Source organism: Orbicella franksi, chromosome 1 (genome assembly GCF_964199315.1).
Source record: "Orbicella franksi chromosome 1, jaOrbFran1.1, whole genome shotgun sequence".
NCBI lineage: Eukaryota > Metazoa > Cnidaria > Anthozoa > Scleractinia > Merulinidae > Orbicella > Orbicella franksi.
Window position 1 is genome coordinate 6111566 of NC_138145.1, and position 24496 is coordinate 6136061.

Here is a 24496-nt window from a genome sequence, read left to right on the forward strand (position 1 = left end):
AAGAGAATAGCATGGACTGGTTCAGTTTCAGACACAGGAAGACAAAGAATTGCTTTTCATTTGCAACCGTCTAAGAAGTTGACCTTTCTTTCCGTTGTAGCTCCAGTTCATACAGATCATTTTCAGCGTTACGTGTTCGTATTCAGTGCAGTTACTGTTTCACTTGGCAATTTGACAACATTACTTGGACAGCTTAGTTAGACGACTTTAGAAACGATCGAACTTTAAAGACGGGTAACTTAAAACCTAGCTCTGGCGCGGCGTGGATGAGGTCTGATAGATGGAATACCTTTAGAGTTAATGCAGATAAGCTGTCCAAGATGTCCTCCGCTTGTTGTAAGGTTGACCGTTGTCGCCACTACGAGTGAGAAGACTTCCCTTTGGGCTTATTCCTTTTGTGCAGACTAAGGGTAAGCAACATTTCAAATATCAAGGAGGAGGTCGTTTTTTCTCTTAAGCCGAATCATTTTAAGTTTTTTTTTAATATTCCAAAGAGATGGCTTGAAAGTTGTTAGCTAGTCAAGCGCACAACAGATAACACTTGCACATTTCATAATAAATGCCGACTTGACAATATAATCGCCGTTTCAGTATAGTTTTCCGTGGTTTCCTTTAGACGACGTCGCCATGTACAATTTTTACAATGTTAGGCAGTATTTCCACGCCGGGAAAACTGAGTTTGCTGCTGTTATTTAATTCAACTACGCGACGTTACCTAACGATTAAGGAGGTAACGAAATACGACGGCGACGCCGAGGACAATTTCGACTGAATCAAACTGGCTATGAGCCACTGAATTTGGAAAATAAATTATGAAAGGGTGTTATGAGGCATTGCTCATTAAGGAACTACCCGTGATGTGAGGGCAGTCTAGCTTTGGAACAAGCCCATAAAGCCTTTTTCCATTCAGGGTTGTGTTGTGATATTTGCAAAATGAAAAAGTTCAACGTTAGGAAAATGTTTGTTACTCAGGCCTGCCTACACGTTTTACATTACATGTATCTGTACATGTCTTTCTTGAGGGTGGTAAAGGGGGGAGCGGGGAGGGGGTATAGATCACGTTTCACGGAAAATAAAGCAGCCCTTTCACAATTCACGAAAAATACAACATTGGCATTTCACGCTTCACGGAAAATAAAAGAGAACGTTTTGGAAAATCACGGTTCACGGCGACTATGGAAATCACGATTCACGAGGAAACAAATGGCTATTTCACATTTCACGGGAAATAAAGAGGGCCGATCACGGGTCACGAAAAATACCCTTTACCACCCTCTTCCTTGTGCTGTAGTCAAAAACGGCAAGATTATTTTGTTTGGTGAAAAGTGAGGTATAGAATGAACGAAACACTTGAGCCTGCGGTAAGTAAATAAATCATTAATATTTTCGCACTACGGTATTTGATGTACAAGTGGCGCAGTGTGATAAGGGTTGCATGGCTCGCTATGCTAGACATTGAAAGTTCGAACCCTTTTGGTGATTACTGATTATGTTTCCTTTTTGTCTTCATTGTTTGTTCTTTTTCCGTCAAGAAACCATTTACCGAACGGTAGCGTTTGTCTTTCCGTTTCTTGTGTTAAAAAAACAAATTGTCAGGAGCCTTTAATCATTCGTTTATATCGATTGCTTTCGAACTCACAAAGACTTTCCCTGAATTGAATCGCTAAGCAAGAACAATAAGTATCTTCCTTATAATGAAAAATTTTTGTACCTTCTACCTGTCGAAAATAACTAACTTGAAACGCTGCAAGCAACTGTAAAACGGCCTTAGACGGCTGATGTTTGAAACCCGCCAAGGTCGGGGATTCTCGTCGTTTTGGGTACAAATCAAGGATTCTGGTCTCGCTTAAGTTGTTGATGACGAAACGTCACCATTTTTAGCTGTCAAAGTATCCTTTGTGACGTGCCTTATCATGATTAAAATTCGGTTACTGACGAAATATTACCACCAATCAGCGACAGACAAGTTACCGCGAAAAAAGTGTTCAGAACGGCGATAAAACGATCTCCACGTATGAGCTAGATGATCGAGGCAAATTAAAATTGCTGAGCTTAAAAAGACCTCTGGTTTGTTTACGTTAGAGTGTGGTAAGCACCAACCCTGCGTCCTATAGGATTAGTTTTGCTCTATGTTAATCTTAGACTAATCAACGAAGGAAAAATAACATTAAAAATATCGATAAAATAGATAAAATAGTTTAAAAAATAAAGTTTAAAAATTTTCATGTTATTTTGAAAACATAACAAATTTGAGCCTGTGTAAATGATGTCAGTTTCGTGAAGTATTGAAGTCAAAGAATGATTGTATCAAGCTCACACAAAAATTCGCCAAGTCAGTACAACGGAGTCCTTTCACATGGACTTCCCGCTCTTCCCTTCGTACCCAAAAGATTTATTTATATTTCCCGTGTTTTCCTTCCAGGTGCTGTTGTGTTTATTTGCTGTTACGTGGATATTCTTGCCTCAAAGTTCTAACGGCGCAAGTAAGATTAAAATGAAATGAATGAACTTTACTTAAAACTTAGAAAGTTACTTGCAGCTGGACATGAGGCGATAAAGTCCTTAGCTAAAACCTTGTCCACACGTATTTGTTTGAAAACAAGTATGTTTTTTTCTCCGGATTGGCCTTTCGACCACACCTACAGCTGTATCAGCTGGAAAGAATAATCAAAACCGCATCTTTTTAGAAACGCTCTCCAGAATAAAGATTGGACGGATGAAAATAGACCTTTTTTTTTTTTAAAAAAAAGAGATGGCGTCAGATTGTTAGACTTGGACTGATTCAAATGCGAACTGCCTCTGGTACTCGGTCAGAATTTTGTCTATAAACGAAATCGTTCTATTACAAAATAAAGTGAATAAAATTCACTGGTATGTGATAAGGCAACGTTATAATTCGAACTTCGTTGCAGGAAATGATAGACGTTGCAATGATCTACTTCGGAGACTGCTGAGAAACCCGCCAAATAACACCAAGATCGCCATAAACATTGGACTGTCTAAAGCGAGATATCTCTGCCACGAAGGATTTAAGCTGGTTGGCAAGAAAGTGCGAACTTGTAAGGGAGGAAAGTGGAGAGAAAGAGTAGAACCCAAGTGTTTAAGTAAGTTCAAATGAGAACTTAAAATTTCATGTTTCATTCACAATATTCAACGATTTTGAGCTAGTCTTACAAGAACAAGGAATTTCAACAGGCTTTACTTTTTTGTGCTTTTCGTGAGGAGATTACGTCTACAGGAAGCACTAACGATGCATTGATCCATAGACCTTGTAAGCTACCTTCACCAAATACTAACACGTTTAGTCAGGATAATAATAAAAGATTAGAAACTGCAGGAAAGTATATTGATGCAGCACTCGTATTTGTTTTTTTTTTTCATTGTGTTCTCCAAATCAGAACCTTGTGGTAAACCAGAAGACATTCCATACTCCAAAGTTGTTGGCTCAAGTTTTAATTTCAATGACCAGTTAAGATACCAATGTATAAAAGACTACACGCTAATTGGACCCAGATTGAGAACCTGTGGTGACGATGGAAAGTGGTCCGAGGCCCCTAGATGTAAAGGTTAGTCATATCCTCTCATTTGTCTGAGAACCCTCATGAAGCTTTTTTCACGCGAAACGTTGTTGTTTAAAATTATTTTCGGACACTTCCGTAGCAAGGCTCCTGCCTTTTTCACCTTTAAACACCGTTTGGCACTGTTTGCAAGCGTTTAAAGCTAAGAAAGGAGGGGATGCGGGTGAGTCAGGGTTTACTGGATTAAGGGTGGAACCATTACAAAGCTGCGGCGACTTCCTGTATCAGTGTTTAGGATTTTGTAAAAAGTACACTCTCACTGAACATTTGCTAATAATGTAAGTACGTTTACTCACAACATCCGCTATGCTAAAATCTATTTCTTACAGAGATAATTCCCTGTGGCCAGAGCTTAGTATATGCTAGGGCCAGGATAGTTGGTGGAACAATTTCCCAAAGAGGAATGTGGCCTTGGCAGATTGCAATCTACAGAATCAACAAAAATGGTAAGTTCCCATTCCGTACTCTTGTAGAGTTGGTGAAATGATCATCGCTTTAATCATCACGGATATAGGATATATGGCGAGAAACTAAGAACGAATAAAAAACTAAGCCAGTGTTAAAAATAAGGAATGGTTACGCTGGTGTCAATTATAAATACATACAAGTGGAGATAAATATGTAGAGGGAAAAACCTGGGCCAGGGATCTTCCGTACTGGCCGAGAGACTTAGGGTAGACAGATGGCAGAGTTTGTCCGCTACAGCTACACGTGTAAGTAAACCGAACTAGGCCAGTGAAAAAAGGAATCATTTTTCTGTGCTGTTTTTATTGCTGTCTAATTTCGTAGAGAATTCTTCTTTGCTACCCTTTGTTACCCTCCCGCTACCCTCTACCCTCTCTACCCTCTCTACCCTCTTTTGAACATACTTGGAGTGTCAAACAGGCGTCATAAAGTCGCTAAAAACCGATAAAAATGTTAAACAACAGAGAAACAACAACAACATGATATTAAGTGTAAATTCTGGGAGAAACGTATACTTGAAAGGTTGGTTGGACGCATATCGATATGCCTTAATGTGACAGCGTGATGCTTTTAGTGAGTTTATATATATATGTGCTAAATGTCTTAATGTGACGGCGCGATGCTGTTAGTGAGTTCATATGTGCTAGATATCTCAATGTGACAGCGCGATGCTGTTAGTGAGTTCATATGAGTCAATACGTGGCTGTGTAGCCGCGCGAGGCGGTTCCAGTCGATACACACAATTTGACCCTTGGTCACCATAAAGTCTCCAGTCGCTCAGTGGTTAGAGCATCCGACTAGATCACGGAGGGTCGTGGGTTCAAATCCCATCTGGGACTCGGATTTTTCCGAGCATACGTTTCTCCCAAAATCTACACTTATAAAACAAAAAACTACAACAACAAAAAAAAACCTCGCAGTTTTCGCCTTAACTAAGTTACACGATTAGACGTTTTGTTGTGTTTTTAGTTCCTCAGTTTCATTGTGGTGGTGCGCTTGTTTCTCGTCGGTGGGTTTTAACCGCAGCCCACTGTTTCTATTCGCGGAGACTGTTCACCGGGAATCCAAATCTGTAAGTGCAAATATTTTAAGTACAAATCCAAATATATTGAATCATGCAGTATTGATATGATCAGAAATTGGAAAGTTGAGGATTAACTTTACCGTAATTTAACGCGCAGTAAAATATCCCACAAGTTTATTTGTGAGCGTTAGCCATGGAGGAGAAAGACTGCATAGAGCAAAGAGATTTCTCTTAACGCTGCCTCAAGTCGAGTTGCTTTACTTACGGTGATCTAAACCCTGATCCAATCCCGAAGTCTTGGGCTCGAATCCCGCTGCTTTGAAAACAAGGTTTCTTTTTTTCTGTCTTGTCTATTTTCCCCAGGGCTAACACTCAGAGAGACGTTTCTGGGTTATTTTCATTTTGGGAGTCAAGTTCGGACACGTTTTGCCACCCGATGTTGTAACGTACCATCTAACATCCAACTGGCAGCATGACCAGACGGGTATGTGTAACATTTTGCAACAAATGCTTCGTGCGTTTGGCCGGAACTTTAAGAGTTACCTGTCGGAATTGACGCACCTCTATGAAATTCAGTCTCGTTTCTGTCGAATTACAAAAAAAATCAAATTTAAAGACTACATTAGAGATTACAACAACGAATACAAAATCAAAACCGAGATGTCAATCACGAGTAATGAAAATAATGAATGGAAATCACGAACTGCAAGACATGAGAATTCGAAATATTTGGATGTTTTATTGCGACAAAGCAAGATGCAACTACATGACAATTTATTTACTTGCTTGCGCATTCATAAGTAAATAAATATGAATATTTTACTTTCGCACAGTTTTCCATTGGCAAATCGTTCAGCCCTAATTCCCAACATCAAGCGAAACTTAGCGAACAAACTAGATTCTGATAAGTTAATAAAGATGGTAAATTTTAAGCTTAAAATTTTATGCTTAAAATTCACCATCTTTATTAACTTATCACTACTCACGATGACTTCGATAGCGTTGATCCTAGCAGTATGCAGGACACCTGTCATATATGAACTCAGTTAAATGAGATAACTAGATTCTGTTTATGTGTGGATGAAAAGCGTAAACGTATAATAAGTCCGGGGAGGAGTACTTTGGGAATTTCTGGGTGGGGATGTGCCGCTGTGACCCTGGAACCCTTAGCCTATACCAGAGCTAGTTCAGCTGAATTTTGCTAACCTATACTAGAGTAAACTCCCCAAATCCCCCCATCTATTGACACTGTTGAGGCTGATTTGCGTAAATTTAAACTTGCCGATTTGATTTTTTTATATTTTTGAGTGGCAATTTCTTGTTTTCTTCCTCCAGATAAAACCTTCAACCAACCAGTCAGTTTTGTGAAAAATGATACCCTATTCTAGACCCAAACGCTCTGATTTACATACCCTATCCTAGAGTAAACTGCTTGAAAACCATACCCTTCACAGCGGTACATACCTATATAGCCCATATATGGCAGTGTTCCCCCCCCCCCCCCGGGATAATAAGAGAAATTTGTTTCCTGACTGCGGGAAACAGGCAAGCCAAAAACTATTTACTAATAACCTGAGTTGGTGTGAGCTAATCAAAAAGACAGGAATGCAATCCGTATGTTATAGCATACTTTTATAAGTTATTAAGCTTTAAGTGAGTGATTAATAATGTCTGAATTAACCAATATTAATTGAATTACTTAATATTAGTTGAAGTTTATAATACCAAGGAACAAAGTCGCCTTGTCTCTTTAACTCACTCACGTAGCTAATTGCTATTAGCAAACTTTCCCACAGTCGATTTGTAAAGCCAGGAAATTTGCGTACGTATGGGACTTTAAACCGCAATTCAAACCTGGTCTAGTTTAATTAACTTTTTTCGGTTCTTCCTTGTTAAAGTGACATGGACCTTTAACTCTACTTGATAAAAATGAAACTTGTGTGATTATTTCAGTAGGTTTAGGGTTTCGCTTATAGTGTAAGTTTGTTAGATTAAATACGTGAGCGTATGACCAAAGGACGGAGTAAGTCCTGGTTTCCGATACCATCGAACAACGGTACGTTCTACATTGAAATTAGTGCTTAGCTTACCTTTGCAGAAATATTTACTCTTTTACATAATATAGCTTTTGTTTATCACTTGCTGCTGATAAAATTAGGATCACGTTCAATTTAGGTTAAAAGGCATTTTGCCCAGCCAGATCTGTGATCGGTAACAAAATCTACAATCTATAACTTAGTTTTGGGTTGGCTTTTCTTAGACGCTCGGTTTAACTCGTCATTTCCTTAGTTTCTAATTTGAGTTCGAAGCACGTACTTGGGTATCAAAGAAGCTACTGTTTCCAATGTTCTCATTCATTCTTAACAATTTACGAATTAACCAACCACAGCTCAGTGTGTGGACGCAATACGAGCGAACTTAAATGCTAGTCAGTTTGGCTCGAGTTAGTTAGTTGATTGCTAGCTACAGCAGAGAGAACACCTCCAATAAACCAGTTGCCGAAAAAGTGAGGCAGTTTTCTTGAGCTACCCTCCCCGTTACATCTGCCGTGTAACACGTATTTAATTTCAAGAGGCTATCACTGTCTCTCGGAAGATTGTTTTTTGTTAAATGAACGCATTCATTTATCTTTCAGTTACCTTATTAAAGCCGGCGACCACAACTTGTCGGTGAACGAAACTTTGCAGCAAGAAATTGTTCCCGAGAAGATTTTCGTGCACCCACGATTTAAACCGAATGGTTTGCCATTTTTTGATGGTGATATAGCTCTTGTAAAACTCAGCCAGGAAGTGGAACTTAGCAAGTTTGTTCGAACAGTGTGTCTTCCAGAAAAGAGTGAAGGAGATCTGGCAATTCCCAAAACAAGAGGCACTGTGGCTGGATGGGGAGTGACACGAACCTTAAGTCGAGGCGAGTACACCCAGTTAAGTGAGATATCCAAGGTCCTTCGTCACGCTTCTTTTCCAATTCAAAGCGACCAGCTTTGTATAAATAAATCGGGTATTCAATTTAACACAACGACAGCGTTTTGCGCCGGGGACGGAAGAGGAGGAGAAGACGCCTGTTCGGGAGATAGTGGAGGAGCCTTTGTTCGGGATGTCAGTTCCAGTTTGTCAGATTCTAAATGGGTGGTGATTGGTGTTGTCAGCTGGGGAAATGGCTGCGCACAAAAGGATCAGTATGGATACTACACCAGGATTCATCCATTCCTTGACTGGATTAGGAAAACTATGAACGAAAAGAAAGAACCAGCAAATAGTGAGTAGCACTAATGCTGAATAATGCTGTCATAAAACAGAGCCATAAAGAGCAACAAAAAGAAAAAATAGATAACAACAACGAAACAAAAAGAAAGCCGGAATAAGAAAAGTGAAAAAAACGTCCTCCGTAACGTTTAGTCGAGAAAATACTATACCTAAAATACTTGATATGATATGATACCTGAAAAAGTTGCCACAAATGCGAAGATAATTAAGAGACTCGGAAAGTCATTTAACAGATGTCTGTTTTTACTGCATTTCTAAATGAAATACAGTTAGCTCTGAGGTTGAACTTTTCGAGTTGTATTTTTGATTTCTCATTGTATTCGCGCTTTCCTGTTTGTAAAAAAGATAAAATAAAATAAAATTTCTCTTTTTACAGACAAGCCTAAAAACCAATGCAGTAGTGAAACTACTAGGCAACAAAGAAGACAAGGGATCAACTTAAACGAAGATTGTGGACTGGATCTAGTGTTTCTTTTTGATGCTTCCGTCAGTGTGAACAAATTCTATTTTCAGAGAAGTTTGGAGTTTGCGAAAGAACTTCTTACAATCATCGGGGCAAGTAAAAGGTATCAGAGATTTGTGCCATTTTAATTTCAGAACTGTTTGTGCATTTTGAAACTGCCTTTTGGGGAACATGATTGTTAAAGTTCAAAATGAATGTGTACGCGGGCAAATTCTACCAAAAATTAATTAACAAAAAATAAAACTTCGAGCTTACAGATATTCCATCATGCAACAGCAGTTTAATATTTTACCTGGATCTTCTCCCGCGGTATTATCACAAAAGTATGTACTGATTTAAACTCTACTTCTTTTTCAGGGCGGCCAGAACACAAGTAGCAGCTGTGACTGAAGCTAAGTTGGAATTCAACTTAGGAGACAGTCAAGCGAATACTATCCAGAAAGCTATCAAGGCTATTGACAATATAATGTACGTGGGCTGGGTTTCTTCGTATATTCGTCCTTTTAAACTTGTCAGGAATAAAGTGGTACCCAATTCTCGTAACGATAGCCATCGGGTGATGATGCTTATCACAGACGGATTAGACCTCAGTGGATCCGTGAGAAGAGAAGCAAGGTATCTCCGCGATAATAAACTCTTCGAAGTTTACGCGATTGGTAAGGTTGAAATGTTGGTTAGCTGTTATAATTAATTGCATTCGATTAAGTTTATAAAAAGTGCTTAATAAAGGTATTTTTAGAGACGTTTCTGGAAAAAACCCTTCATCAGTCACAACCGATGAAGGGGCTTGAGGTTTACTTATAGCCAATTAAATCAACCTAGCCTGTGGAAACGTTTAACTTTTATAATGTTTTATTTAAGCAATAGACCACTCTTTCTATGGATTTACTGACGCAATAAACCACTTGGGATGTTGGGAGAACACTCGAAATGCTAGTAAATCACGAGCCGTTAGGCGAGTGATTTACAAGCTTTTCGAGTGCTCTCCCAACATCCCAAGTGGTTTATTGCGCCGGTAAACCCATAGAAAGAGTGGTCTATCGCTTTTATGAAATAACTATGGAAAAAGTCTGTCAATGAGAGGAAAATTTATTGTACTCTCGTGATCAAGTTACTTATTCTCATCGAATTCATGAGATGACGTGACAAACCAATCACAGCAACTGAAAGAATGAAAGCACAGACTCCGCGCCAGACACGAAATCCGCAGAACAAAGCGTCGAAAACATTTCACGCTAAGAAAGTTTGAAGAAAGGAAAGGAAAAGGTTATCGATGAAAGGCAAAAGTATATTAACTAACTCAAAAGTATTCTGACGGGAAAATGCAGGGATTCGTAGGTGGAATCGGTCATCGCGAAAGAAAAAGGCTGTACGAAAAGTGTGTAAGTAGTCCAAACTTCATGTGCTTGGCGAAGTGATTCGACTGTTCCGCGGCATTTTGTAATAACTTCGACGTAGTGCTTAACGATAACTTTCCAAAGTTTTGCGAATGGAATAAAGGTTAGTTACAGAAACGTTGCTTCCGAAATTTATTCAAAATTCATTTTCTTATGCTGAAGGCTATGAAGTCCGTGTTTCTCTGTATTTTGCTAAATGAAAGCTATTGCTTGAAAGCTAAGCTTATGGAAACCAAAATTCATTCATCATGTTATGCATGCATGCATTGAGTTTAAACTCAAAATTTCTGATAGAAAATCTTTTCCCTGCTTTATTGACAACCCAAATTGATCAGTTAAGCCCGGCTGACTTCTTCCTCCACAGACCGAAGAAGCACCGAAAAAAGGGTTTAAAACTTCCTTAATTTGGAAAAAAAAAAGATAAAGCTTTATATGACGACCAACTTTTGGTCCTTTTTTTCCTAGCAAATTTCCATGTATATGCTGAATGAAAAGATATTTGTGTATCTCAGCCAGTGAAAAGCAAAACTGTTTATTACATTTGTTATCGCTAGAGATCCGAGTTCTCTAGTTCCCGCGGTAGAGCTGCCATAGATCGGGAACCGTGGTTTACCGGTACAAGAGAAGATAGGTTTAGCAACTCTATTGACCACTCATAACTTGCGTAGTATCTCAATTATTTTAAAAAGTCAAATAGATGAAAATCACTCTTTACGTACCTGCCAATTTGCACAGTAGATAGCAGACACCAAGGGTAGATTCTTTTTAAAATCAAAGAGCTTCAGTCTCAGTTGCAGTCCAATGGTGCGTTTGTTAACTACACAGACTTGACAGTGAGTGGCTTCGATTTAGATGTGGCCTTACATTTTCCGAAATAACTCATAAAACGATTTTTTCCCAAGAAAGCAGGTGTTGTCTTATTTCTTTCAAAAAAATCAATATTTCTAACGCTCCGTTAAAATTATAACGATACGCTGATAAATCTTGTCCGCTAAGCAACGTGTAGTACATGGGTACTCAGTTTGCACTTATTAAGTGTTGAACATAACAAATACAACACTACATCGAGCACATGGCGGACCCGATCCAAGCGCGTAGATCTGACGTAACAGAATTTAAACGAGGCTACTGACGTATAATAGTTTAAGTTACAGGGGCGCTACAATTTGGAACAGCTTACCCTGTAACATTAGAGAGTTTGGTTCATTAAACCAATTTAAACGCTCTCTCTATCATAATTTTTAAACACACGCCATTCATGGAAATCAGGTTTCCAAGTAAAATATTTTTGTAGGTTAATAAAATATTAAGATTTGAATTTTAGGTTTAGGATCTTAGACATTTTATTGGAATTTATTGTGCCTGATGAATATTTACCTTGTATAAATAATGATTAAAGATTTTTTTTTATCATACATTTTAAAATTACATAAAATACTAGGATTACTTACATACTTACATTACTTACAATACTAATACCACTTACACCGTTGCTGACATTACTATGATTACTATGACTAATAATGGAAATAGGACTGAGTGGAGTCCAATTCGGTCTGTAATCATACGAGTGATTAACATAATCGGACGACCGCGAAGCGGGAGTCCAATTTGTTGATCACGAGTGTGATTACAGACTGAATTGGACGACACGATGTCCTGTTACCAATTAATCATAACCATTACAATTTCCCACAAAAGTAAAAGTTTCATTTGAATAAACGCTTTTAATAGTCATTTTTCAATATCATAATTAAAAATATGAAGAATAGCTTACAAAATGACGGTTAAGTTTCTTTCAAAACAGTCACCAGAGACTAAACCTCCAAAGTTTTACAAAGTCAGTCTCTTGAATTGGTTACTATAGTGATTGTAATCAATGCTGTGATTGGTGGATTTAGTGGAGAGGACTTAAAATGATTGGTTCATGTAACTGTCCGATTACAGGTGTCCGATTACAGCTAACTGTCCGTTTACACTGTCCGATTACAACTTTGAAGATTAATTAGAGCAAAATACAGCAGTTTATGCACCAATCACATTCGAGGAAATTGTAATTGTTATGATTAAAGATAAAAGATTATAAGGCGGGAGTACAAAATACACCACAACGCTTACCATTTATTCAGAACGATTTAATAAGCAATTTTTTGTATATTTAGAAGAAAGGGAAAAAATGGAGTGTTTTTTTGCTGGTGACTTTGTAATGTTCTTCTGCTGACAGTTAGAGGAAATCAATTTAAATTACAATTAACAACTGGCTTTTCTACCCCCTGTGACGTGTCATTAAGTCTACAAACGGTAACCGGACATTGTCATCAGCAAATATTAAGAGAGCGTTTCTTTTAGAAAATCCAAAATTGGATTCTGAAATTCTAAAACGGATTTTGCGTTTTTTTGATTGAATAGATAAATCAAAGATCACTCGGATCACGCTGCATCACCATATACACGACCCCAATGATCTTGGATTAATCTGTTTAGTAAAGAAATGCTAAATCTGTTTTGGATTTAAGGACGCAATCTTGTATTTTCCCAGAGAAACGCACCCTGATTATACTTTTCGCTAATTTCAAATGACCCGTCTTTGCTTTTTCCCGAGTTTAGGTGCATTTTAGAGCGCTTAATTCGTACCAGAGTCAATTGTCATTTCTTTCTTATTGTTTTACTGTTCGAAGGTATTGGAAGAAAAGTGAAAACACTTGTACTGATGAGCATAGCTTCCGCTAATGAAGACCATAATCACGTGATCTTTGTTAGGAAATACAGAAATCTACAAGAGGCCGTTCGGAGAGTAGTACACATGGATATTGGTAGGTATAATGTTATTGGTTTTCAACGATTATTTACTGGTAGTCTCGACCTCTGAGAAAGTGATCGTTACAAACAACTAAAGCTGAAATAAAAGACTGAAAGTTTATTATAGAAAACGTTATTGATTGCCTTTGAAAACTTATGAAACAGCATTAAAAATTTGCGCTAATGAACGGTCTTTATTTTGGGTCACATTTTCTAATAATGTAAATAAAAGTTCTTATTGCAACATCAAGATAAATATTGCTACGAAAAACTGTCAAAGTTTTCCCGTGATATATTTTTTTTACATACTGAAAGAACTGTTATCTACGTTGGAAATTAGTGCAGGCAGTTTTTACTCTCCTTCGTACAATCTGAGGTTTTTAATTCTCCAGTTCTAGCTTCCTGGCCTGCAATACCATCTAACCACTCTTTTTTCGTTCCTTCCAACAGTCACTCAATTCCTTTTATTTCCATTTCCACTGTTTCTATATCATACTATTTGCTTTTGATTGTAAATCAATTACGATGTAACCTAATTTCTGTTAATAAATCATCTTTTTGTCAACACAGCCGTGTGTTCAGACCCTGGTGTGCTGAGTCAAGGCATGCGTGTCGGTGATAACTTTCAGGATGGAAAAACAGTCACTTTTGAGTGCAAGAAAAATTGAATGGATATGTGGCACGTATAGTTTATTCAGTTTGGAACCAAATCTGTCTTGGAAACCACACGCCACATATCTATGTCTTATTACACTTATCTTCCCTTGTATGAACAATTTAAAGTTCACAACTGTTAGAAAATTGCAAATTCCCGTTCGATTTAATTGTTCTCGTCCCAGAAACTCCGTTTGAATGGTTATCATTTCAGAAATTCAACAATTTTCGGATTTTCCGAAAACTTTCTAAGGAAATTTCTATACCATTTGTCCCTGTCATTGTCTGAATGGAAAGAAAAATAATGTTCAATGTCTAACCAAGAGATTCTGACTCGAGATCTGTACGGGTCCGCAAATGATCCCAGGACCGCAAATGATCCCAGGACCGCAAATGATCTCCAAATTGGACCGGAAATTATCCCCATATTGGACCGCAAATGATCCCGATCAAAAAATAAGGAATGGCATGGATTTATATCAGAGGAAGGTGACAACATGTACAAAAATTATGAACTAAAAAACATGTTTTATCATTTTACAAAAAAAATAGTCCACAGCTGCTGTGTTGTTCTTCGAAGGGTACACATCGTTTTCACTGTCACGCAATAAAAGAAAATAATAAATCGAAAACCAAACAATGGAAAAAGCTAACAAATTGTGATGTACGCTATAGAAGGTAACTAAGTAAGACACGTCTCCAAGTTTTAGGCCTGTGCGTTTCTCCAAACTTCAGATATTCGTCGTAAATGTTTCCCAGAAATTTACAGAGCCCAGTAAGAAAACGCCATGTTGGTGTACATCCGTGGTACACCAATATGGCGGCCGGAATATAGTGTAACTTCTGGAACTTACTTTGGCTATCTAGGCGACTGATTATCCATACTAAACAAAAAAGCATTTACATAAGCACTTTTCCTAATGTTCTAACTTCTAAAAAGACTCAAAATCATGAGATAAGTATATATTTTTCAACAAATTCGATCGTAGCCTTGTGTCACGCAACCTCCATAACCCTGAAACTCAAAATGCTCTGGAGTCCGAACGAAGCATGCTAATTGTAAACAGATATAAATATACCGCCTCTTATGCCTGATGAGGATAAAAACACGTCACGTGAAGACGATCTATTGAATTAGAAGTCTTAGAAAAACACATACTTGTAAACATTCTCGAAATACCAGTGGCGATAGTATCAAACATCTATCAAACAGCTAATTGTCAAAACGAAGCGCAAGCCTTGGTCTTGCTTGGTCATGAAGCTGAACTTCATAACTATAGCTTGGAATGTTGGCTTCTTAGAATAATCAAGTAGTCATTTCCGAGGAATTAAAGCCAAAATACGACCAAGGAAAAATTACAAAATAAATTTGTTCAAATTTCCAGTGCTACACACTAGGTGTTTTACAGAGTGATGAAGCGTTGTAGGCTTGTGGGTCTACTCATGTGACAGCGTCTTCTGTAATAGTTGCTTCATGGTTAGATTTTAGTTTAAAACTTTAGACGAGTGGCGTTAATGGTTGATAAAATGTGATTTAACAATAACACCGAAATATCAATGTTTAACAAAGGATATGTTGCACTGATCATAATTTTACCGAGCATTGCAAAGAAATGCAAGCCAAGGTGTGTTTTGATGATTGAGTGGTGATATTCATAACATCGTAGTTAGCAACAAAATATAGTCGAAAGTATGAAAAAAAGAGCGTTGTAAGCCAGTATAATTATAAGATGGCTTTAATAAAAACATTGGTATTCACGTACGCCAATTCCCTATCCACACCATCCCACCATCCATGCCATTCGTTATTTTTTGATCGGGATCATTTGCGGTCCAATATGGGGATAATTTCCGGTCCGGGATCATTTGCGGTCCAATTTGGTGATCATTTGCGGTCCGGGATCATTTGCGGTCCTGGGATCATTTGCGGACCCGTACAGATCTATCCTCAGGAACCCCCTTTTTGCGAAATTGCCATCATTGTACTGTGATAAGATACAACTTTCTGCACAATCGAATAAAATGCTGCGGAAGGAGCTCAGAGCCTTCTTAAACTTGTCAAATTTCTGAAAATTTGACATGTTCGACCTTCAGAGCGTGTCAGAGGTGTATGGCTTCAACTGGTTAGATCCTGGAGGCCCCCAAATTAAATAAAGTTTCCGGTGCGTTGATCTATTTCAAGCGGGAAAACAGTTTGCAGATCATCGAAACCGAAGCTCGAAATACTTGTTGGACTAAATGTCACGTTGTTTACATTTCCTAAGAATAATATAACCAAAAATACCTTCCACGTCACAACACTTAAGAGGCCCTGCGCCTAAGAAACGACCGATGATTTCCGGCTAAAAAATAAAATCGGCCGATTTTTATCTCCCAAGTAGAGGTTACCGAATACTATTTAAAAATGAATTTCTTTTGTTTCAGTTTCGCTTTAAACCAAAAACATTGAGGCGCAAACTTTTTCCGTCTGATAGCAGCAAAATCAGGCCGAAAATAAGCCCCCGCAAAAAAACTGTTTAGAAATTACTATCGCAACGCAAAATAATGAGAAAACTACACAGTGCTGAAGAAAAAGGCCTTTTAATGCAATATCATTCGATAAACATCAAAAAACTGCTGAAGCGATTAACAAATAAAGTTTCAAATATTGCATACTAAATTAGATGGAGCGTTGGAGCTGATTTTAAAATAATTATTTCTCAAAAGTTCAACGCTTTTGAAAGCAATCACAGTGATACAAATCACGTTTCTGGAAAAACATTTTTCGGCCAAAGTATATTGACCTCGTACAAAGCGTTCAAAGTTACCGTGTTACCGTTATCCTGCTACTTCGGCGAAACGCTTCTCTTTTGCCAATACGGCCGTGGACAGCGTGTTAAACGCCACTTTAAACCTTGCTAGGCATTCAGAGACTATCCTGAGTAGAAGGATGTTGAATTGAAAGAGAAAGGAAGATGAAAAATACGCAGAAAAAGAAAATAACTCGAAATTACCATCTGCTAACGAAAGTTGAATCTGGAAAATGTCGTCGCGTGACAGCGGCCATTGACGTCATTTGTCACGTAAAGGTCGCAAGAGCGTGGGAAAACGAGTCTGCAATGTCCTTCGGGCGGTCAGCGGCTACAGATCCACTCGTGACCCATAACTCAGATCACGCTGCGGCCAAAACGGTGTGGCGGTTGGGGAAGTTTTTCTTTTTCAGTGACCATCATTTGTGAAAAATAACATAACATTGTTCCACTAAACGTTTTCTGGCCGGGAAAAATTGTTTTCCTATTTGTGCATTCGTTTGGATTCCACCGCTATTTATACAAATGACGTCAATGGCCGCTGTCACGCGACGACATTTTCCAGATTCAACTTTCGTTAGCAAATGGTAATTTCGAGTTACTTTCTTTTTCTGCGTATTTTTCATCTTCCTTTCTCTTTAAATTCTACGTCCTTCTACTTAGGACGGTCTTTGAATGCCTATCAAGGTTTAAAGTGGCGTTTAACACGCTATCCACGGCCGTATTGGCAAAAGAGAAGTGTTTCGCCGAAGTAGCAGGATAACGGTAAAAACGGTAACTTTGAACGCTTTGTACGAGGTCAATATACTTTGGCCGAAAAATGTTTTTCCAGAAACGTGATTTGTATCCCTGCAATGTCTCATTCATCACTGTGATTGCTTTCAAAAGCGCTGAACTTTTGAGAAATAACTATTTTAAAATCAGCTCCAACGCTCCATCTAATTTAGTATGCAATATTTGAAACTTTATTTGTTAATCGCTTCGGCAGTTTTTTGATGTTTATTGAATGATATTGCATTAAAAGGTCTTTTTCTTCAACACTGTGTAGTTTTCTCATTATTTTGCGTTGCGATAGTAATTTCTAAACAGTTTTTTGCGGGGGCTTATTTTCGGCCTGATTTTGCTGCTTTCAGACAGAAAAACTTTGCGGCTCGATTTTTTTGGTTTAAAGCGAAACTGAAACAAAAGAAATTCATTTTAAAATAGTATTCGGTAACCTCTACTTGAGAGATAAAAATCGGCCGATTTTATTTTTTAGCCGGAAATCATCGGTCGTTTCTTAGGCGCAGGGCCTCTTGAAAGCCTGATAACTTTTAGCTTCTTCTCGTAATGTGTTCACAACGTCTGATTAGAAAGCTTTAGATCTTCAGATCCACCTAGTGTACCAAGCTCACGCGCAGCTACCTGACGTAATGGCTGTAAGCTGCTGGGATCAGTGGTTGACAGCCAGATTACTTGGCGCAAAACGTTTCCTTTTAATAAATGAGAGATTCCTCCTAGCGGAAAATTTACGAAATGCTCGCTGCTCGCCATCTGTATTTTCTAAAGTGCTCGTTGCTCGCAAGACAAATTTGATCGCTGTCCTTGCTCGCATGCTCGCAAATGCTCGCAAAGATCATTCGATACCCCTTTATATGGCAAGATAGACTTAAAATAAATCCCAGCGCTCTGATTAGACTGATTGGTATGTTGTATGTTTTCTTTCCGAAAGCCGGCAAGTGCCATATTATAAACTACTTACTAACCTAGCTTGCTCGAGAAGTACTTGCAAGAGTCGCGATCTTTTTTTGTATTTCTGGAGTCAGCAGCACCAAACAATATGTAGCTGATATGAAGGGACTTTGTCCGACAGTTCAAGCATTTGGATTGATGACCTCGGTAACCCAATTACAAACTCGTCGTACAGAAGATACTCGCTATAGACCCATCTAATTATGTATATTTTTATTTTTTGTAGCTTTCTGCCTACCTCCTGGCGCTATAGTTCACGGAAAAAAGATCGGTGCTGACTACAGACACGGCCAAACAGTTTGGTATCAATGCGATGCAGAGTATACTCTCAAAGGCAACGACAGACTGACATGCAATGATGGAAGGTGGAACCTCGATCCCCCAGAATGTAAAGGTAAATAAAAAAACAAAAAACAAATAGAAATACTTCATAATAAAATTCGAAATGTAATTATCCTTTATTTTTCCCTCACAAACACATCTCTCTAATTAAAACCTATATTATTTAATGGTGTTAACCTTTTTTCGGCCAGGGTACGTTTTGGGCCTGAACGAATTATAGGAACTTGTAACTTTGAAAGCTTGAAGCGTTGGACTCCAAATGTTGTGGATTTTCATGTCGATCGAAATTATCGACCTTGCAAGATTCGCGATCCATCTTTTTATCTTTCTGGAGTCGAAACCTCCTTATAGAGTGCAATAAGGAGACTGTTATAGAAACACCGGAAGAGGGCCATATTTGAACACCAAAGTGAAAAAATGGCTGACAGTCTGTTTGCTTTATTAAGCCAAAACGTCGGTGAGCTTGGCTTTTGACATCATATCTTCCCCTAAGAGCAACAATTTAGTTGTTATGTTTTTTCTTCTCCAATTAATAGCTCCTTGCCCAGACCCTGGCATTCCCTATCGAGGAAACAGGATTGGTGAGGACTTTCGTCATGACAAAACAGTCACGTTCACGTGTCCTAGAGATTACCTTATGGAAGGTTTGCGAATGATAAAGTGTTTAGACGGTCGGTGGAGCAATAGAAAGCCAAGTTGTAAGGGTAAGTTGTATACGCTATCTGAGAGTGTTAAAGGGGTTTTTTGTTTTTAAAACCAAAACCATTGAAGCCATACCCTTAGAAAAAACGATTGGGTTTTTTTATCCGACGGAACTCAAACTATGCACACTGATACAACTTTTAATTTCAAACAATCCTGTGTTTTTTGTTTTGATTTCTTGATTTTAACGGTTTTTGGTGGGAAAATCAAGGCACGGCGATAAAAGCAAATTTTCATTTCTCTGTTATGGCAGACTGAAGAAGTACACAGTGATTCTGAAAGAACTCGTTGACATAAAGTCATATGCGAAAAAAAAAAAAAAATATGGAAAAAGCTCAATCCGCCTGGAAAACATGAGGCTTGGAAGTTTGAATTTTCCGCAATTTTGTTACAGAACATTTACAAAATTCAGAAGTTTTCCTACGGTGCAGCTTCAAGCCCTCTGCTGGCCCGCAGTGAACCAAGATAATCGCATCTGACCTATTATACTAATAAACACAAAATAAAATCTATCTTTATTCGAACTAAAAGGAAAAGAAAAAGAAAAAAGGCGTGAAACACACGTCTATTGGAAAACAACTTCCTCTAATTTATAATTTTGAGCAAATAACATATGACTCAAAAGGTAGAAATCAGAGGATGCTTTCCACGCCACGCTTCTCGCTCGTCGATTGGACACTAAAAAACAAATAAAACTACTAAGGTGACCAGGCACTGCCTGCGAACGCGTCATCTAGCCAAATCGCTTTCACTGGATTAGAATGGTGTTTGACAGTTTTTAGTGAATTCGATGCCTTCGCCTTGAGAAACATTCAAATGGGACAACAACAACAAAACAAACGAACAAAAAAAAAAAAAACAAATTTAAAAGACAAAACAAAACAAAATACTCCGCAAAGAGATTGACACTCCAACAAACGACCAAATGTATGGAAGAAAACGGTTTTAGTAGTGCTGATTTGATTTGTTGTTGGATTCCACAGCACCTTGTGCCAAACTCGCCCCACCAGCTCATGGCAGTAGATCAGGAGAAGACTTCAGACATGGGGCCTCCCTGGTGTTTTATTGCTCTTTTGGCTATACAAGGGTTGGTGCCTCTCCCATCACGTGCAATGATGGTAACTGGAACAATCCAGCTCCAGTCTGCAAAGGTTAGACAAAACAAGTTTTGGGTTGATTGTACAAAAGAATAAAAATCTGAAACAACTAAAAACGTCGAAAGTTGATAGAGTTTTCGGTTGAACAGGTATTTGCCCACGACCGAGAACCCCAAACAGAGGAAGATTGCATGGGAATAAGGTTCGATTTATCGACGGAGATGAAGTTACATATTCCTGCGACAGCAACCATGACTTGTTTGGAAACGACAGAATACGCTGCGTTGGAAAGAATTGGGATTCCAGTATACCAGTTTGTAAAGGTGAGCTTGTTCTTGAGAGATCGTTAAAATTTGATCATATTTGTATATACTGTATTTGTATAGTGTATGAGATAAAGACAAACTTTTTCCCACCCTTGAAAAAATACTGCTCGGACACTTAAATTAAACTACGGATCTAAAATGTGTATTTTAAGTTTTAGAATGCTGCGACACTTCAGTATGTGATTTTAATCAAGCAATTCTATTTTCATTTGACTTTTGCAAAAGCTCGCGAAATCATCCCAAAAAAGTTAATGGATTAATTCGTGTATTTTTGTATTTTTTGTATGTTTTGTATGTTTTTTATTTTTCTATTTTTTTTTTAGTTATTTATTTTTTTGCGTTTTCAAATATATTATTTTTGTTTTAGAAATATTACCAATAAGAATTCCAAATTTACGAGCTTACATCTTGTTCATTTGTGATACGGACGATAACCCTTTTCACGGTATACAGTCGACTCCCGATAACTCGAACCTTCAGGGGAAATAGTAAAAGGTTCGATTGCGAGTTATCGCGAGTTCCAGTCATCGAGGGTAAAATTATATAGAAAATGGCCTGTAGGAAATGAAAATTACTTCGAGTTAGCGGGAGGTTCGAGTTAGCGAGGGTTCGAGTTATCGGGAGTCAACTGTACTTTTCTTATTTGCATTAAAATGTAATCCCACGCGGGTGAGATGAATTATCTGGCTGAGGCTAAAAAATTGCCAGAAATTGTCTCACATATATACTGGATTATATTTAATATGTAAATAAGAAAACGTAAGGTTTATTGCTTATATAAGGCAGTTTGTAGTTGTACCTTAGGTTTGCTACCGAAAGTTAAGAAAAAAAAAAATTAAACAACGCAAAAAGTATTCTGATAAGTCATTGTCAATTGAAGCTATCTTGTGGCAACTTTATTAAAGTATATTGTCTTGCTAGCTCGTTGCAGTTTTTCAAGAATACCCAGAGGAGGTTTATATGTGGAAGGCAGAAGTACGAAAAATGTCATGATCAAGCACGGTGAAAATATAACTTACGGCTGCCTACAAGATTACACGATGGTTGGATCTAAGACACAGGAATGCGACAATGGACGCTGGACCAGTGATGCTCCAGTTTGTAAAGGTCGGTTAATACGATCAATATCAGCAATATTGACCTTGAACTGGATACATATCTAAATTTTTATTACAGATATAACAAATGAACAGCTAAAATTATCAAAAGATTTTAGAAATTTAATTTAGTAAACGTTTTTCCACTAGGTTCGAAAACAAACAGTGCATTGCTACTTTTCCCGAGTTAATATTTATGGTAACTGCAAACTTCACGCAAACAGAGGAAATTACATAAATGTCAAAACCGAGCCCACGAAAGAACGAGGTTTCTTGTAGTGATCAGAGTAATATTGAAAAGGAGATAAGAACGTTATCGCTGCGCTCAATACCACTTGAGACATTTCTCTCACAGACACCAACTGTGGGGCCCTATGTACTGAAACGCGAGAAACAGAACCGAAAATCAAAAGTTTGATTGAATTTGTAACTTGGGGATTTAAAACTCCTTAGCGCAAAACGTTTAAGAGTCATTTAATAAAAGAATTTAATATGAAAATATATAATTTTACATAAAATTATTATATGGCAAGATAGACTTAAAATAAATCCGTGCGTTCTGATTGGACTGATTGGTATGTTGAATGTTTTGTTTCCGAAAGCCGACAAGTGCCATGTTATAAACTACTTACTAACCTAGCTTGCTCGAGAAGTACTTGCAAGAGTCCATCTTTTTTTTATTAGTATTATTTCTGGAGTCGACAGCACGAAACAATATATAGCTGATATAAAGGGACTTTGTCCAACAGTTCAAGCATTTGGATTGATGACCTCGGTAACCCAATTACAAACTCGTCGCACAGAAGATACTCGCTATAGACCAATCTAATCATGTCTATTTTTATTTTCTAGCTTTCTGCCTAAATCCTGGCGGTTTAGTTCACGGAAAAAAGATCGGTGCTGATTACAGGCACGGCAAAACAGTTTGGTATCGATGCGATGCAGAGTATACTCTCAAAGGCAACGACAAACTGACATGCAATGATGGAGGGTGGGACCTCGATCCCCCAGAATGTAAAGGTGAAAAAATGGCTGACAGTCTGTTTGCTTTATTAAGCCAAAACGTCGGTGAGCTTGGCTTTTGACATCATATCTTCCCCTAAGAGCAACAATTTAGGTGTTATGTTTTTTCTTCTCCAATTAATAGCTCCTTGCCCAGACCCTGGCATTCCCTATCGAGGAAACAGGATTGGTGAGGACTTTCGTCATGACAAAACAGTCACGTTCACGTGTCCTAGAGATTACCTTATGGAAGGTTTGCGAAGGATAAAGTGTTTAGACGGTCGGTGGAGCAATAGAAAGCCAAGTTGTAAGGGTAAGTTGTATACGCTATCTGAGAGTGTTAAAGGGGTTTTTTGTTTTTAAAACCAAAACCATTGAAGCCATACCCTTAGAAAAAACGATTGGGTTTTTTTATCCGACGGAACCAGGGGCGGGGCAGAAGACTCCTGAAATTTTCGTGTAGGCATCATCCAACAAAAAATGACGTCACATCCGGTTTAAACTGCGCTTCGCGGCTCGTTTCACAAAGCGAGAAAATGGCGTTTCGATTACTCACGATTTCCCTCTATTTGTAAACCATCAGTTTCGTTTCATTTTATATTGAGGATGGAAAGATGTTGCAGACACATTACTTCGACTTTTTAAGCAAAAATTTCGGGAAAAGAGAAAAGTTTATCATTGTTTTGAAGCAAAATAACGGAGAGCCTTTGGTCATCGTCGGGCGAATTTTACACATTTGAAAAACTGGTGTTGTTCCGACTTTTGGTTCTTGTTGTTCGTGATTTAGTGATAACAATAAGTGCAATAGCCTATAATGTTACCAACAACCTGGATGAAGTATTGCTGGCCATAGTTTGCACTGTGTACTACGGGAACATAATTAACAGAAGCCGTTTAGCTCCGAAAGTCGCTATCACCAGAGCTTTTGTTGCTCTTGGCTCACGTGTATTGGTAGAAGAGACAAGCTGGATCGCATGCTGAAGGTCAGTATCCCACATTCCCACATCTCTCATTGAAGGTTGTTGTTTTCAGTAAGATACAGTACATATATATTGGTACTTTGGGGTCATCAGTCTCTTTCTCTGGTGAGTGCTTTTAAAACGCCCAGTAAAAACTTGATTCACGGCATGGAAGCTTATGTCTCGCTGGATCGAAATTCGAGCAAGATTTTTAAGTTCTAGTCCTCTTTAAAAGTAATTAAATCAATTATTCAAATCCAGGCCATCAGGGGGAATCTGCCATTGAAGCTGCCCTAAGTTAAGGTCCTGTTTAAGGACCTTCCCCTTTGAAAATCGTGGGGGTGTTCTTTGAGGCAACACAGGTCCCATTTATATGGTCTCGGGTACCCGAGATAACCCTCCCCCTGAGCCAACTTTATCAAGTGTTTGTATGTGAAAATGTAGCCCCTGTAGGCCGAGTAAAAGTTGACCCTGCATGATTTTTTTTTTTTGACCCTGCATGATTATTCGTAACTCTTATTAAATAATCAAATGTGCAACTATTCCTCTTTGTTTAAGTTTCCCTCAGTCATTTGATCACAGTGGGTTTTGCTGAGTTAATTTTCTGTTCTTTGATACAAATTGCTGCTTTAAATCTTAAATCTAGACATTATGTGACACTCGCCATGCTGAGAGTTGTTCCAGTTAGGCGAGCCAAAGTGTTTACGTATACTCAAAGAAAAGTTGTTGGTTACTTTACCTGCCAAGGCAAGTCAACTCGCTCACCTGAATTGTCTCGCCCCCAAGTCTGGTTCGTGATCCTCGT

At 38.2% G+C, this 24496-nt stretch overlaps 3 protein-coding genes across 3 annotated transcripts in view; all 3 read left to right on the top strand.

The window, feature by feature from the left end:
- The first annotated feature begins 95 nt into the window (after positions 1 to 95).
- LOC145490717 (uncharacterized) lies at positions 96 to 19669 on the top strand. The gene is made up of 14 exons (XM_081470161.1): positions 96 to 341; positions 2423 to 2483; positions 2913 to 3104; positions 3399 to 3566; positions 3908 to 4024; positions 5013 to 5115; positions 7703 to 8325; positions 8710 to 8899; positions 9154 to 9452; positions 12872 to 13006; positions 13563 to 13607; positions 18393 to 18560; positions 19045 to 19152; positions 19605 to 19669. The coding sequence occupies exons 1-14, from the start codon at positions 267 to 269 to the stop codon at positions 19667 to 19669; spliced, it is 2349 nt and encodes a 782-aa protein (XP_081326287.1). The 5' UTR covers positions 96 to 266.
- LOC145464333 (CUB and sushi domain-containing protein 3-like) overlaps positions 18164 to 24496 on the top strand; it is an 89542-nt gene continuing 83209 nt past the window's right edge. The window contains exon 1 of the mRNA XM_081448293.1: positions 18164 to 18560. The gene's annotated coding sequence lies outside the window, so the exon portion shown is untranslated. The remainder of the gene's footprint in view (positions 18561 to 24496) is intronic.
- Positions 20199 to 23767, top strand: LOC145491619 (zona pellucida sperm-binding protein 3 receptor-like). The gene is made up of 6 exons (XM_081471204.1): positions 20199 to 20361; positions 20457 to 20630; positions 21555 to 21740; positions 22583 to 22750; positions 22878 to 22985; positions 23751 to 23767. Exons 3-6 carry the CDS (start codon positions 21623 to 21625, stop codon positions 23765 to 23767), a joined length of 411 nt encoding a protein of 136 aa, XP_081327330.1. The 5' UTR covers positions 20199 to 20361; positions 20457 to 20630; positions 21555 to 21622.